The sequence below is a fragment of the Hemibagrus wyckioides genome, linkage group LG11, assembly GCF_019097595.1.
Source record: "Hemibagrus wyckioides isolate EC202008001 linkage group LG11, SWU_Hwy_1.0, whole genome shotgun sequence".
NCBI classification, from domain to species: Eukaryota; Metazoa; Chordata; class Actinopteri; order Siluriformes; family Bagridae; genus Hemibagrus; species Hemibagrus wyckioides.
The window spans coordinates 30742585-30760781 of NC_080720.1; the positions used below are offsets into that span (position 1 = coordinate 30742585).

The 18197-nt window shown below is 37.9% G+C and overlaps 1 protein-coding gene across 1 annotated transcript; it reads left to right on the top strand.

Moving 5' to 3' along the window:
- The first annotated feature begins 6071 nt into the window (after positions 1 to 6071).
- Positions 6072 to 8888, top strand: LOC131361757 (uncharacterized). The gene is made up of 6 exons (XM_058403286.1): positions 6072 to 6576; positions 6798 to 6991; positions 7099 to 7202; positions 7373 to 7985; positions 8643 to 8693; positions 8811 to 8888. Exons 1-6 carry the CDS (start codon positions 6411 to 6413, stop codon positions 8886 to 8888), a joined length of 1206 nt encoding a protein of 401 aa, XP_058259269.1. The 5' UTR covers positions 6072 to 6410.
- Positions 8889 to 18197: the final 9309 nt, after the last annotated feature.

The following is an 18197-nucleotide window of genomic DNA, read 5'->3' on the forward strand; positions in this document are numbered from 1 at the left end:
ACCTGAGCCTGTATCTGACCCTGTATCTGACTGACCTGAGCCTATATCTGACCCTGACCCTGTATCTGATTGACCTGAGCCTGTATCTGACCCTGTATCTGACTGACCTGAGCCTGTATCTGACCCTGTATCTGACTGACCTGAGCCTGTATCTGACTGACCTGAGCCTGTATCTGACCCTGACCCTGTATCTGACTGACCTGAGCCTGTATCTGACCCTGTATCTGACCCTGTATCTGACTGACCTGAGCCTATATCTGACCCTGACCCTGTATCTGACTGACCTGAGCCTGTATCTGACCCTGTATCTGACTGACCTGAGCCTGTATCTGACCCTGTATCTGACTGACCTGAGCCTGTATCTGACCCTGTATCTGACTGACCTGAGCCTGTATCTGACCCTGTATCTGATTGACCTGAGCCTGTATCTGACCCTGTATCTGACTGACCTGAGCCTATATCTGACCCTGACCCTGTATCTGACTGACCTGAGCCGGTATCTGACCCTGTATCTGATTGACCTGAGCCTGTATCTGACCCTGACCCTGTATCTGATTGACCTGAGCCTGTATCTGACCCTGTATCTGACTGACCTGAGCCTGTATCTGACCCTGTATCTGACTGACCTGAGCCTGTATCTGACTGACCTGAGCCTGTATCTGACCCTGACCCTGACCCTGTATCTGACCCTGACCCTGTATCCTACTGACCTGAGCCTATATCTGACCCTGACCCTGTATCTGACCCTGAGCCTGTATCTGATTGACCTGAGCCTGTATCTGACCCTGTATCTGACTGACCTGAGCCTGTATCTGACCCTGTATCTGACTGACCTGAGCCTGTATCTGACTGACCTGAGCCTGTATCTGTATCTGACTGACCTGAGCCTGTATCTGACCCTGTATCTGATTGACCTGAGCCTGTATCTGACCCTGTATCTGACTGACCTGAGCCTATATCTGACCCTGACCCTGTATCTGACCCTGTATCTGATTGACCTGAGCCTGTATCTGACCCTGACCCTGTATCTGATTGACCTGAGCCTGTATCTGACCCTGTATCTGACTGACCTGAGCCTGTATCTGACCCTGTATCTGATTGACCTGAGCCTGTATCTGACCCTGACCCTGTATCTGATTGACCTGAGCCTGTATCTGACCCTGTATCTGACTGACTTGAGCCTGTATCTGACCCTGTATCTGATTGACCTGAGCCTGTATCTGACCCTGACCCTGTATCTGACTGACCTGAGCCTGTATCTGACCCTGACCCTGTATCTGACTGACCTGAGCCTGTATCTGACTGACCTGAGCCTGTATCTGACCCTGTATCTGACTGACCTGAGCCTGTATCTGACCCTGTATCTGACTGACCTGAGCCTGTATCTGACCCTGTATCTGACTGACCTGAGCCTGTATCTGACTGACCTGAGCCTGTATCTGACCCTGACCCTGTATCTGACTGACCTGAGCCTATATCTGACCCTGACCCTGTATCTGACCCTGAGCCTGTATCTGACCCTGTATCTGAGCCTGAGCCTGTATCTGACCCTGTATCTGACCCTGACCCTATATCTGACCCGAGCCTGTATCTGACCCTGTATCTGACTGACCTGAGCCTGTATCTGACTGACCTGAGCCTGTATCTGACCCTGACCCTGTATCTGACTGACCTGAGCCTGTATCTGACCCTGTATCTGACTGACCTGAGCCTATATCTGACCCTGACCCTGTATCTGACTGACCTGAGCCGGTATCTGACCCTGTATCTGATTGACCTGAGCCTGTATCTGACCCTGACCCTGTATCTGATTGACCTGAGCCTGTATCTGACCCTGTATCTGACTGACCTGAGCCTGTATCTGACCCTGTATCTGACTGACCTGAGCCTGTATCTGACTGACCTGAGCCTGTATCTGACCCTGACCCTGACCCTGTATCTGACCCTGACCCTGTATCCTACTGACCTGAGCCTATATCTGACCCTGACCCTGTATCTGACCCTGAGCCTGTATCTGATTGACCTGAGCCTGTATCTGACCCTGTATCTGACTGACCTGAGCCTGTATCTGACCCTGTATCTGACTGACCTGAGCCTGTATCTGACTGACCTGAGCCTGTATCTGTATCTGACTGACCTGAGCCTGTATCTGACCCTGTATCTGATTGACCTGAGCCTGTATCTGACCCTGTATCTGACTGACCTGAGCCTATATCTGACCCTGACCCTGTATCTGACCCTGTATCTGATTGACCTGAGCCTGTATCTGACCCTGACCCTGTATCTGATTGACCTGAGCCTGTATCTGACCCTGTATCTGACTGACCTGAGCCTGTATCTGACCCTGTATCTGATTGACCTGAGCCTGTATCTGACCCTGACCCTGTATCTGATTGACCTGAGCCTGTATCTGACCCTGTATCTGATTGACCTGAGCCTGTATCTGACCCTGTATCTGACTGACCTGATCCTGTATCTGACCCTGTATCTGACTGACTTGAGCCTGTATCTGACCCTGTATCTGATTGACCTGAGCCTGTATCTGACCCTGTATCTGACTGACCTGAGCCTGTATCTGACCCTGTATCTGATTGACCTGAGCCTGTATCTGACCCTGACCCTGTATCTGATTGACCTGAGCCTGTATCTGACCCTGTATCTGACTGACTTGAGCCTGTATCTGACCCTGTATCTGATTGACCTGAGCCTGTATCTGACCCTGTATCTGACTGACTTGAGCCTGTATCTGACCCTGTATCTGACTGACCTGATCCTGTATCTGACCCTGTATCTGACTGACCTGAGCCTGTGGACGTGGTGATACAGGACTCTGATTAAGAGTCTGGGTTAATACAGAGATAAGAGTAAACACAAAGTGAATTACATTACTTTAAAGCTATACATTTCATCACGATGAAACTGAACACATCTCTACTGTTTGAGCAACAATAACGTTATGCTATGATGCTAATGATTGTACAATGATACACTTGTCCAGTTCATTAAAATACTCTTTAGCATAATAACAGGATGTTTGACACGATACTACAATAGACACGCATATAAGAAACTTTAAACGGATTAATTAAATCTCACTTGCTTAAGACAGGTTCAAACACTAACCGGCAGAGTCGCGCGTCAGTGACGTCACTTTACTGATTGGCTAGAGAAGGGCAGTAGGTTGAGAGGCAGCGGACCAATGGGGACTTTTATCCCGCCCCCTAATCTGCATAAAACCCTACGCGTGATTTTTGGAATAACAAACACTAGCATGCTGGAAAGAACAAACTAGCATCCTTGTGATTCACGTGTTTTATTTATTTTTACGAGTACGATACTCTTTGTATCGAGTGCGGATTTGACGCCATACAAGCCATAATCATCAAAATAAAAATAAAAAAAATAAACACTTAAAATTTATAAAAAAATATATATATATAATTCTGTGTGTAATGAATCTATATAATATAGTGTTTCACTTGTTGAACTGAATTACTGAAATGAATCAACTTTTCGATGATATTCTAATTTATTCAGATACACCTGTGGTTGGGGAAACGAGATCTCTGCTGCCCTCTAGTGGACAACTCTGAACATAACCATGACGACCATGAATTGACCAATCAGGAGAAAAATAAAAATATATAAAGGCTAAAAATATACATTATAAATATAACATACATATAATAATGAAAATGGACGTTTTCTAGCTGGTATCTACACACAGTGGATGCTTTTTATACAAAAGTACAGCTTTTTTATAAATATATAATCACTGCCCGATGCCTGTGGGTCATTATACACAGAATCGAACTCAGCAATTATTTTCTTTACCCGAGACACGAAAACTGAAGGATATTATAATACGGGTTTTTAAAATGTGAATAGAGGAAACACTTTGAGATGAAATAAGGACAATATGCCTTAAAAAGCAGCAAGATGTGGTATAAAAGCTTTGAAGCTTCTAAAAATTGAGTGCAGTAAATAAATCAGTAATAAGAAATAACACGAAATACTGTAGATAATTAAGAGACAGGGATGAGGAAGATTATAATTCATTTTTTTTACTCGCATTTATGGATTTGTTACAGCAAAATCTCTTTAAAGTGACGATTCAGGAAGAAGTAAAGCCTCCTTTACTAAACACTGGTGTGTGTGTGTGTGTGTGTGAGTGAGTGTTGCTGGTATGTGCTTTTAAACAGTGTACAGGTGACCACATTAATAAACACCTCTAATACACACCTACCTTAACGTGTTGTTCCGTATGAAAGGTGCAGAGAGTCCAACTTTAACCTGAAACATTAAACAGAAAGTTTCAACTGAAATATTTAGTGATTCTGGTGTGATTTTCTAATGGTCAGACCTCAATAGGGGACAATGTCACTTTATTTGTTCCTGCAGCTTCTTCTTCTTCTTCTGGTGTCCTCATCCGAGAGAGAGAGAGAGAGAGAGAGAGAAAGAAAAAGAGAGAGAGAAAGATAGATAAAGCGAGAGACAGAGAGAGAGAGACGAGAGTAAGAGAGGTAGACAAAAAGAAAGAGAAAGAGAAATAGAGAGAGAGAAAGATAGAGAGTTTAAACTGAAATATTTAGTGATTCTGGTGTGATCTGGTGTGAAAAGCCTTAAAGTGTGTGAAGACCTCAGCAGAAAGCTGCTGCCGTTTCTCACTTTCTCAATCACAAAATGTTCATGTGATTGACAATAAAGGAAGTCGAAGCTGAAGCACAAAATTTTCCTGTTTGTTTTGTTATAAACTAAACTGCTGGATTATTAGATACACTTAGTTTATAGGTATAAAATGATCGACTGTTCCATGAGTGTGTGTGTGTGTGTGATGCGTATTTTATTAGACCCAATCCAAAGGTGCAGATACCCCATAATGCTACACAGACTTCTAGCCCTTTCTGTATCATTATAGTTACATTATAAACCTAGAAAATAACCAGTATAATGTTTATCTCATCACACTCGTAGATTATCTTAAAATTTCTTCACGTGCTCCTCGGTCGAATCCGGTGTTTTGGAAACCTTCCGTCTGTGTAAACTGTGCAGTGCAGCTTTGTTCCAGCGCTACAGAATCCTATAGTAATGTGGGGAGGATAAAACATACTACACTGTTTTGGTTTTAAATGCTTGATTCTGATTGGTCAGATTCATTCATTAAAAAAAGGGTGTGGCTGGTGATCTGTTGAAGCTTTTCATGAGGAAATGTGTAATATATTTGGAAGGAGTCTCCAGTTTTAGTGCTTTTCTAATAAGGTTTGTTTGTGTTTTTTCTGTAACAGGATACGTTACATTTTGGTCTAAAACTTTAAAAGAGCAAAAAATCAAGAGGTTGGTGAGATCATGATCCTTTATAACTGGAATAATGTGGATAAATTGCTTCAGTGATGTTCCACAATATTGGATGCAACTCAACAACAACAACAAAAAAAGATGTTCATTAATTAGTAAAAAATTCGACACCAATTAGCCATAACATTATGACCACCTGCCTAATATTGTTTTGGTCATCCTTTTGCTGCCAAAACAGCCCTGACCTGTCAAGGCATGGACTCTGCTAGATCCCTGAAGGTGTGCTGTGGTATCTGGCACCAAGATGTTAGCAGCAGATCCTTTAATGGAGAAGTTCACCTCCAGAACAAAAATCTACAGATAATTTCTTCACCCCCTGGTCATCCAAGATGTTCATGTCTTTCTTTCTTCAGTCGTAAAGAAATGATGTTTTTAAGAAAACATTTCAGGATTTTTCTCCGTATAGTGGCCTTCAATGGTGCCCGCGAGTTTGACCTTCCAAAATGCAGTTTAAATGCAGCTTCAAGGAGTAGTGTTTACGTTAGGTTAATATCTATGCATTGAAAATATAGTCAGTGAATGTTTTTTGGGGATTAATTGCAGCTCAGCCTCTTTCCTGTACAGGCCTATACAGTGTTTCTATATTAATATTAAAAGCCATTTTGAATTGGATTCATTATTGGGGTTTGTAAATTAACTGCTTAATATTCTACATGATGTCATGAGGTCATTTGAGGTCATATGAGGTCATATGACTGACCATGTGTTAAAAAACCAAAACATTCCGAATTCTGTTCTGAGCATCACCTGACGACGTACATAGCAACCATCCTCAGACCAGCTTTACCTATCGACAGAGAAACAGTGCCCCTTGTGTAGCAGAGATTTACAGCATTTAATAGCGATTTTACATCATTTAGCAGCATTTCACATCATTTAGCAGCATTTCACATCATTTAGCAGCATTTTACATCCTTTAGCAGCATTTTACTTCATTTAGCAGCATTTCACATCCTTTAGCAGCATTTTACATCCTTTAGCAGCATTTTACTTCATTTAGCAGCATTTCACATCGTTTAGCAGTTATTTCAACAGAGTTTTAACTCTATTATACAATGGCTGCACTGTTTGTTAAAGATCTTCACCCTGAAGTATCTGAGGTGATACTTTCGAGTAGATTTAGACCTGCAGGACACGTCCAGTCTGTCCACATTTGCAGGGACAGGAAGACCGGCTCTCCTCTCGGATATGCGTACGTCAACTTCCGCTATCGAGATGACGGTAAAACAAACCTTTTCTTTTTTTCTACACTGTTTCTTACCTGTTTTTGCAGCAGATTTAAGGCTACATGTGTAACTACTGTAGTATTTTCTAGTTTTACTATATGGATATGGTCATGTTTTAAATGGTACTAAAAAGATATGAAAAGATATTTTGATGAGTTATATATAGACTATAATAGACTTTAATTAAAAATGAATGGCTTATTTCTGTTCCCTCAGCTGAGAGAGCCATCAACATGTTCAATTTTGAACTGCTCCTGGGGAGACCCATGCGCGTCATGTGGTCTCACTGGGAACCCACCGCCAAGCCCATCAAGGGAGGAAACATTTTCATTAAGAACCTTGATTGGTCCATTGACTGCACCTCCCTCTTCGACACTTTCTCTGTGTTTGGGAGGATCGTGTCGTGCAAGGTTCGAGCTTTGCGCTGTTATATATGAATATATATATGAATAGCTGAATATCTGTGTTGTGTGATTAGTGTGTTGTTGTGTGTTGACACACTGTGTTTCTCCTGAAGGTTGTGGAATCAAAACGTTACGGGTACGTTCAGTACGAGTCAGCGGAGGCGGCGGCGCTGGCCATCGAACGGCTGAACGGGAAACTCCTGAACGACCGCCAAGTGTAAGTCACGTGTCAATTAGTGTCTTTTTACCAGCCAGGGTTCAAATGTCAGGATTTTTTTACATTCCGTTTAAACTAATTGCATTTAAGATTTATTTATTGAACTCTGAGGACATAACTTCTAACAGCAGGGTTTAGACTCTAAGTGCAGCTTCTCTGTTGTGTTATAGCACCATCGAGTACTTCAGGTCTTGGGAGGAGCGCAAGGTGGAGGTGCGCAGGGCCGAGAAGCCCAAGCTGGAGGCACGCAGGGCCGAGGAGCCCAAGGTGGAGGCGCGCATGGCCGAGGAGCCCAAGTTGGAGGTGTGCAGGGCCGAGGAGGCCACCGCAGAGGTGTGCAGGGCCGAGAAGCCCAAGGCAGAGGTGCGCAGGGCCGAGAAGCCCAAGGCTGAGGTGCGCAGGGCCAGGGAGGCCAAGGCGGATGTGTGCAAGGCCGAGGAGCCCAAGGCGGAGGTGTGCAAGGCCGGGGAGCCCAAAGCGGAGGTGCGCAGGTCCAGGGAGGCCAAGGTGGAGGTGCGCAGGGCAGAGGATCCCAAGGCGGAGGTGCACAGGGCCGAGGAGCCCAAGGCGGAGGCGCGCAAGGCCGAGGAGCCCAAGCCAGAAAAGCCCAAGGCGGAGGCACGCAGGGCCGAGGAGGCCAAGGTGGAGGTGCGCAGGGCCGAGGAGGCCAAGGCGGTGGTGCGCAGGGCCGAGGAGCCCAAGGCGGAGGTGCGCAAGGCCGAGGAGCCCAAGGCGGAGGTGCGCAAGGCGGAGGTGCGCAAGGCCGAGGAGCCCAAGGCGGAGGTGCGCAGGGCCGAGGAGCCCAAGGCGGAGGTGCGCAGGGCCGAGGAGCCCAAGGCGGAGGTGCGCAGGGCCGAGGAGCCCAAGGCGGAGGTGCGCAGGGCCGAGGAGCCCAAGGCGGAGGTGCGCAGGGCCGAGGAGCCCAAGGCGGAGGTGCGCAGGGCCGAGGAGCCCAAGGCGGAGGTGCGCAGGGCCGAGGAGCCCAAGGCGGAGGTGCGCAGGGCCGAGGAGCCCAAGGCGGAGGCGCGCAGGGCCGAGGAGCCCAAGGCCGAGGAGCCCAAGGCGAAGGTTTGCAAGGCCGAGGAGCCCAAGGTGGAGGCGCGCGGGGCCGAGGAGCCCAAGGTCGAGACATGCAGGGCCAATGAGCCCAAGGTGGAGGTAGCCGTTGAGACAGCTGTCTCAGAAATCAGAGTTCCGGTTCCACTCCAGGTCCGAAACACAACAAAAAGCACACACACACAACAATACCAATATTCTGCATGCTTAATATTACATGCTAAAGATAGTGTATGATAGATTATTAGATTATAGATTACATAGCAAGTGTTTCATATCAGATTCGTAAATATCTTTGACATGATGTATTAACTTTAGTCATTTGGAAACAAAGCCCCACCCACTACTCCCTCTGTCCTCATGTGCGTGTGTGTACGTTTGTAGGTGGATAAAATGGACGCCTTACTGCAGGCAAGAGAAGCTGGTGTCATTCCGGTGAGGATCTTTAATGAAAATTTCTGATATTGATTCATATCTAAATGGATCATTACATCACATCACAGTGTACACAGGAAATAAAATTAATTTCTGACTCCTGCATTTCTCTTTCAGGAAATCCTGAAGAGGACTTTTACAGATGGAAAGAAGAAGAGAAAGAAGAAGAAGAAGAAGAATAAGAGGAAATATTAATGAACCCCATCATTCTTCTTCTTCTTTTTATTATTATTATTGTAATTTTTTTTTCATTCTATTTTTCTTCTTACTGTTATTATTATTACATTTTTTAATTCTTATTCTTATTATTCTTTTTAATATTAAACCTTTATTCTAATTCACTACATTATTCACTAACATTATTGTAAATAATAATCACTTACACTGACATTATTGTAAATAATAATCACTTACACTGACATTATTGTAAATGATATTTGACGTCATTTGTATTGTTATTAAATTTTTAAAATCAACTTTGTGTTGTAAGTTTATTTATTTACAAGACCATTTAAATCTACTACTTTAATCATTTAATAAATCTTATAATCTAATAAAAATAAGATAAAAATATACTAGTGAGGATAGATGGATAGACGGATAGACAGACAGATACTAGTGAGTATAGATGGATAGACAGACAGCTACTAGTGAGTACAGATGGATAGACAGACAGATACTAGTGAGTATAGATGGATAGACAGACAGCTACTAGTGAGTACAGATGGATAGACAGACAGATACTAGTGAGTATAGATGGATAGACAGACAGCTACTAGTGAGTATAGATGGATAGACGGATAGACAGCCAGATACTAGTGAGTATAAATGAATAGACAGACAGATACTAGTGAGTATAGATGGATTGCAGGATAGACAGACAGATACTAGTGTGTACAGATGGATAGACAGACAGATACTAGTGTGAGTATAGACGGATAGACAGACAGATACTAGTGAGTATAGATAGATAGACGGATTGACAGACAGATACTAGTGTGAGTATAGATGGATAGATGGACAGATACTAGTGAGTATCGATGATTAGATGGATAGACAGACAGATACTAATAAGGATAGATGGAAAGACGGATAGACAGACAGATACTAGTGTGAGTATAGATGGATAGACGGACAGATACTAGTGAGTATAGATGATTAGATGGATAGACGGACAGACTAATAAGTATAGATGGAAAGACAGATAGACAGACAGATATTAGTGTGAGTATAGATGGATAGACGGATAGACAGTCAGATACTAGTGAGTACAGATGGATAGACAGTCAGAAACTAGTGAGTATAGATGGATAGACAGTCAGATACTAGTGAGTATAGATGGATAGACAGTCAGATACTAGTGAGTATAGATGGATAGACAGATACTAGTGAGTATAGATGGATAGACAGACAGATACTAGTGAGTACAGATGGATAGACAGACAGATACTAGTGAGTATAGACGGATAGAGAGACAGCTACTAGTGAGTATAGATGGATTGCAGGATAGACAGACAGATACTAGTGAGTATAGACGGATAGACGGATAGACAGTCAGATACTAGTGAGTATAGATGGATTGCAGGATAGACAGACAGATACTAGTGAGTATAGATGGATTGCAGGATAGAAAGACAGATACTAGTGAGTATAGATGGATAGACAGATAGACAGCCAGATTCTAGTGAGTATAGATGGATAGACGGATAGACAGTCAGATACTAGTGAGTATAGATGGATTGCAGGATAGACAGACAGATACTAGTGAGTAAAGATGGATAGACAGACAGCTACTAGTGAGTTTAGATGGATTGCAGGATAGACAGACAGATACTAGTGAGTATAGATGGATAGACGGATAGACAGCCAGATACTAGTGAGTATAGATGGATAGACAGACAGATACTAGTGAGTATAGATGGATTGCAGGATAGACAGAGAGATACTAGTGAGTACAGATGGATAGACAGACAGCTACTAGTGAGTGTAGACGGATAGACAGACAGCTACTAGTGAGTATAGATAGATTGCAGGATAGACAGACAGATACTAGTGAGGATGGATAGACGAATAGACGGATGGATAGACGGACGGATGGATGGATAGACGGATGGATGGATGGACTTTTTAGGGAATTTAAGGGAATTTTTGTGTTACAGCAGAGGGTTTCTTCATCAGCATTACTGCAGTCCCCACAATCAAAAATATACACAAAGCCGAAATAAAATTAATTAAGATCAATTTAGCACTAAAAGAAATATACACTGACATTTAACTTATAATAAATATTTCAGAAATATACTAGAATACTATGTCAAAATACCATACTACACTATTCCATACTACACCCACTATTATACTGTATTAAAGTATACTATACTTCACTGCTACACTACAATACAATATAACAGTAAACTCTACTTAAATAATACTGATGAAAACTTGTTAATCGATGCATTTTAATCTATCATTGCTTAACGCTTTTGTCTCAGCAACATTTACTTCCACCAAAACCAAAGGGTTCATAGCAGATCTTGTTTATAAATATAATATATGAATAAAATTAAATAAAATAGATACTGCACTATATTACTATATAATATTCTACACTATACTTTACCACACTATACTATATAACACCACAGTATACTTCTATATGAAATAGCACCATACCATATCCTACATTACATTTTACTGTACTATACTATACTATACTATACTATACTATACTATACTATACTATACTGTACTGTACTATACTATACTATACTATACTATACTATACTACACTATACTGTACTATATTATACTATACTGTACTATACTATACTATACTACCATGGTATACTGCACCACACCACACTATATTATATTACATTACACTATACTATATTACACCACACTATATTATATTACATTACACTATATTATATTACATTACACTGTGTTATATTACACTACACTATATTATATTACACTACACTATATTATATTACATTACACTATACTATATTACACTACACTATATTATATTACATTACACTATACTATATTACATTACACTATATTATATTACATTACACTATACTATATTACACTACACTATATTATATTACATTACACTATACTATATTACACTACACTATATTATATTACATTACTCTATATTATATTACATTACACTATATTACATTACACTATATTATATTACATTACACTATATTATATTACATTACACTATACTATATTACACTACACTATATTATATTATATTACACTATACTATATTACACTACACTATATTATATTACATTACACTATACTATATTACACTACACTATATTATATTACATTACACTATACTATATTACACTACACTATATTATATTACATTACACTATACTATATTACACTACACTATATTATATTACATTACACTATACTATATTACACTACACTATATTATATTACATTACACTATATTATATTACATTACACTATACTATATTACACTACACTATATTATATTACATTACACTATACTATATTACACTACACTATATTATATTACATTACACTATATTATATTACATTACACTATACTATATTACATTACACTATATTATATTACATTACACTATATTATATTACATTACACTATACTATATTACACTACACTATATTATATTACATTACACTATACTATATTACACTACACTATATTATATTACATTACACTACACTATATTTCACTACACTATATTATATTACATTACACTATACTATATTACACTACACTATATTATATTACATTACACTATACTATATTACACTACACTAAATTATATTACATTACACTATATTATATTACATTACACTATACTATATTACACTACACTATATTATATTACATTACACTATATTATATTACATTACACTATACTATATTACACTACACTATATTATATTACACTACACTATATTATATTACATTACACTATATTATATTACATTACACTATACTATATTACACTACACTATATTATATTACATTACACTATACTATATTACACTACACTATATTATATTACATTACACTATATTATATTACATTACACTATACTATATTACACTACACTATATTAGATTACATTACACTATATTATATTACATTACACTATACTATATTACACTACACTATATTATATTACATTACACTATATTATATTACATTACACTATATTATATTACATTACACTATACTATATTACACTACACTATATTATATTACATTACACTACACTATATTACACTACACTATATTATATTATATTACATTACACTATACTATATTACACTACACTATATTATATTATATTACACTATACTATATTACACTACACTATATTATATTACATTACACTATACTATATTACACTACACTATATTATATTATATTACACTATACTATATTACACTACACTATATTATATTACATTACACTATACTATATTACACTACACTATATTATATTACATTACACTATACTATATTACTCTACACTATATTATATTACACTACACTATATTATATTACATTACACTATATTATATTACATTACACTATATTATATTACACTACACTATATTATATTACATTACACTATACTATATTACACTACACTATATTATATTACACTACACTATATTATATTACATTACACTATACTATATTACACTACACTATGTTATATTACATTACACTATACTATATTACACTACACTATGTTATATTACATTACACTATACTATATTACACTACACTATATTATATTACATTACACTACACTATGTTATATTACATTACACTATACTATATTACACTACACTATGTTATATTACATTACACTATACTATATTACACTACACTATATTATATTACATTACACTATACTATATTACACTACACTATATTATATTACATTACACTACACTATGTTATATTACATTACACTATACTATATTACACTACACTATGTTATATTACACTACACTATATTATATTACATTACACTATATTATATTACATTACACTATACTATATTACACTACACTATATTATATTACATTACACTATACTATATTACACTACACTATACTATATTACATTACACTATATTATATTACATTACACTATACTATATTACATTACACTATATTATATTACATTACACTATATTATATTACACTACACTATGTTATATTACACTACACTATATTATATTACATTACACTATATTACATTACACTACACTATGTTATATTACATTACACTATACTATATTACACTACACTATGTTATATTACATTACACTATACTATATTACACTACACTATATTATATTACATTACACTACACTATGTTATATTACATTACACTATACTATATTACACTACACTATGTTATATTACATTACACTATACTATATTACACTACACTATATTATATTACATTACACTATACTATATTACACTACACTATACTATATTACATTACACTATATTATATTACATTACACTATACTATATTACACTACACTATATTATATTACATTACACTATATTATATTACACTCACTATATTATATTACATTACACTATACTATATTACTCTACACTATATTATATTACCTTACACTATATTATATTACACTACACTATATTATATTACATTACACTATACTATATTACACTACACTATGTTATATTACATTACACTATACTATATTACACTACACTATGATATATTACATTACACTATACTATATTACACTACACTATGTTATATTACATTACACTATACTATATTACTCTACACTATATTATATTACATTACACTATATTATATTACATTACACTATACTATATTACACTACACTATATTATATTACATTACACTATATTATATTACACTACACTATATTATATTACATTACACTATACTATAATACTCTACACTATATTATATTACATTACACTATATTATATTACACTACACTATATTATATTACATTACACTATACTATATTACACTACACTATGTTATATTACATTACACTATACTATATTACACTACACTATGATATATTACATTACACTATACTATATTACACTACACTTTGTTATATTACATTACACTATACTATATTACTCTACACTATGTTATATTACACTATACTATACTATACAAATAACCTGCACCTTTTGATCGGAGTAGGCTTGGCGGATCATAAATATCTAAACGTTCGATCAGGTACTGTGGTGTGAGAACATTTAGTGTTTTACAGGTCAGTAATAGTATTTTATAAACTGCGGGTTTTACATGTACACGGAATTTGGCTTGGTGTACTGGTGCACTACAATAAAAATATGAACATATAAATATCAAGAAAAATCTAGGAATTTTAAGCAAGAGGAAATATTAACTGTGTAATAGTGCAGTATAATATTGTATAAAAAGTGAACCAGTGCAAACATTATATTACCAAAACTACATTCAGTGCAGATGGAAATATTATCTGTACATTAATTGTACATTAGTGGACCAGTGTAAAACTTTGAGGCAGTTTGAGGTAGGAAGGTAAGATAAGGTGCGGATGCAGTATGGCTGTCTGGGTCGTGTGTGTTAACAGTGTACTCTCACACAGTCTACTTAAAATAGGGACTCTGTACGTCTTCTGTAAATTGTACACTGCTATTGCAGAGACTCTGCATCGTGTGAAGTTTCCGTCTGTGTGTGTGTGTGTGTGTGTGTGTGTGTGTATGTGTTTGTTGGTGTGTGCGTGTGTGCGTGTGTGTGTTGGTGTGTGTGTGTGTGTGTGCATGTGTGTGTTGGTGTGGGGGTGTGTGTGTGTTTTGGTGCTAATGTAGCAAATCAATATTCTCAATATACTCAAATCAATATACTCTCATAAACTTTTCCCATATTTTAGAATGCATTTGCGAATGTAATATCTGACATTTCATTAGATATATTTTGTCCGATCTAGAATGCGAGTGCCAATTTTATTTACACGTCAATTTGATAGAAATTTTCTTTTTAGATATTATTGCTGTATGTTAATAACACAGAGTTTGATTAAAATGTCTTTTGTAAATTTTGTTAATTTTTGTTTATTTCATTTATTCCTATCTTGTTGGAGCTGCTGATGCTTAAAATTTTTACTCTGATGTAACAGGTCATGTCGTTTTTTTACATGTACATCAGCTTGTCTGCTTCCACTCACTATTAAATAGATTATTGCATTTTGTTGCTATGAACCTGTACTTTGAAATGACAATAAATGTGTATCTATCTATCTATCGTTATTCATTTATATATAATATATATAATCACAGGTAATCACAGTTTATCGCATGCTCTGCGTTTGGTCGCTTCGGCTCATGCATGACCTTTGTGCAAAATCTGTAGATATTCACTTCGTAGGCTGTGAGGGATTACAACTCTTGTTCCCTTCATGACGATCCCATCCTCAGTAGTGAGTTCGTCCCTGAAAGGAAAAAAAGGTTTTAGTGGAACTGGCACACTCTGAATTTTCTTTGGCCAGCCGTTCTTGATGGTGTTGCACAAAGTTTGCAGAGTCAACATTTCCTTAATTCCTGTACACTCCGGTGGCAAAATTGGGGATAAATAATTCCAGGCTCGAGCTCAATCAGTCCTAGCGACTCCCCTGACAACAACAACACTTTAATCTGTGCATCATCCAAAAATGGTTAAAAAGAGTGTGAGAAAAGCGACAATGACGGGTGGCAATGAAAAGGTGTCATCTCAAAACATGATGATGATCTCTAGTATCAAACAGCCATAAACAACCATTATTTTACTTGTAATAAAGAAGGAACATCCATCTGTGAAACCTAACACACTAAATGTCTTGTTTTAAATGACAAAAGTCGATGATTTAGTCTGTATCATGCTTTAGATCACATACCACATGAAACAGCTTCCCAGAAATTTCTATATATAATATACAACCCGGGCCACGGCAATGAGAGTACAGGATCCTGCCGTTGGTCCACCAGGAGGCTGAAGGATGCAAATAGCAATTTAAGATGTGAAATAATAGTACATTTTTTGCATCTTCTTCTTCTTTCGGCTTTTCCCTTCCTCACAGCGAATCATCTCTCTAGTACGGTTATAGATAAAGGAGATTTCAGTAGATATTTCTATAAATATATGTTTATAAATGTTTGTAAAAACATCCATTTTAATGTACTATCCGCTGTCGTCTGCATTCTGCATGCTAATCTTTACTTGTTCTTCTGATGTCTGAAGGTCCAGAGAGTGCCGAGGGAGCGGTTCTGTCACCAGAAGCTTCCGGATAAACCCCGTGGACTTGGAATCGCAGTACAAGTGGGTTTTTAGAACAGAATGCACTCTTTATATGAGGTTTCTGCTAAGACCTATATTTTGTAAAGGTGTATGATGTATTCTGTGTGTGTGTGTGTGTTTGTGGCTGTTTCGTTGTGCTCTCAGAGAGCTGCTGAACTTGCAGGAGGTGAAGACGAACGTCCTGCAGGTTCACCTGAACGGTGAGTGTTGTGTAAAAGAGCGTGTGTTTAAAAGAGGCTGCTGGTTTAAGTCATGGAGAACTGGAGACATGGTTCAACTGGAGAACGTCGTAGGAGACAAAGTGTTTGTGAGTGTGTTCGAGTATTCCTGGAATTCTCCGTGATGTGTGTTATTCAGTGGCGGGAGATGTTGATGATGATGATGGTGGGCTTTGCAGAAAATCTGGTCTTTCTCCTGGACGCTCTGAAGAAGGGTCAGTTGTCCGATGGCTCTGTTTTTCTTTGCAGCAGTTTTGCTCACGTCATGTTCACTTGCTTATCGTGTCAACATGAGAGAGGGATGAGTAGCTCTCATTAGTAGCAGAAACTAAGTGGTATGTTACCAGAAATCTTTACTATGATGCTGAGATGTGGTTCTCTGACACTAACTCAGTGTTTAGGTGTTTAGGTAACTTGCTACATGCCTGGCTGATGCAAAATAAAAATGCTGATACGTTTTACTAGATCTTCTGTAACTACTATAAACAAACCAACAGAAACACACAGACACAATAAACATAAGAGTTTCTCAAAAATATCCCAGTCGTTCCTGGCCGCAGTCTGATTTTTTTTTAATCAGATGTAAATCCCAGGTGAGTCGTGTATACAGCTGGGACGTTACAGGAGCGGCAACATCACATGATTCCAAAGAAGTGAATGTGAGAGAAACTTGGGAGTGATATTACTGTAACTGATAACCCTGTCTGTCTGCCTACCTACCTACCTGTCTGTCTGTCTGCCTGCCTGTCTGTCTGTGCACCTGTCTGCCTGCCTGCCTACCTGACTGTCTTCCTGTATGCCTACCTGTCTGTCTCTCTGTCTTCCTGCCTGTCTGTCTGTCTGTCTTCCTGCCTGCCTCATGGTGTCACACTCTAATCAGCGAATTAACTCAAAA

What these genes read in the sequence shown, in the direction of transcription:
- LOC131361757 (XM_058403286.1), top strand. Translation starts at nt 6,411, where the DNA reads ATGGCTGCACTGTTTGTTAAAGATCTTCACCCTGAAGTATCTGAGGTG. An exon ending in GGAGGATCGTGTCGTGCAAG is followed by an intron (nt 6,992 to 7,098) that starts GTTCGAGCTTTG and finishes TTTCTCCTGAAG; the next exon opens with GTTGTGGAATCAAAACGTTA. An exon ending in CCGAGGAGCCCAAGGCGGAG is followed by an intron (nt 7,986 to 8,642) that starts GTGCGCAGGGCC and finishes GTACGTTTGTAG; the next exon opens with GTGGATAAAATGGACGCCTT.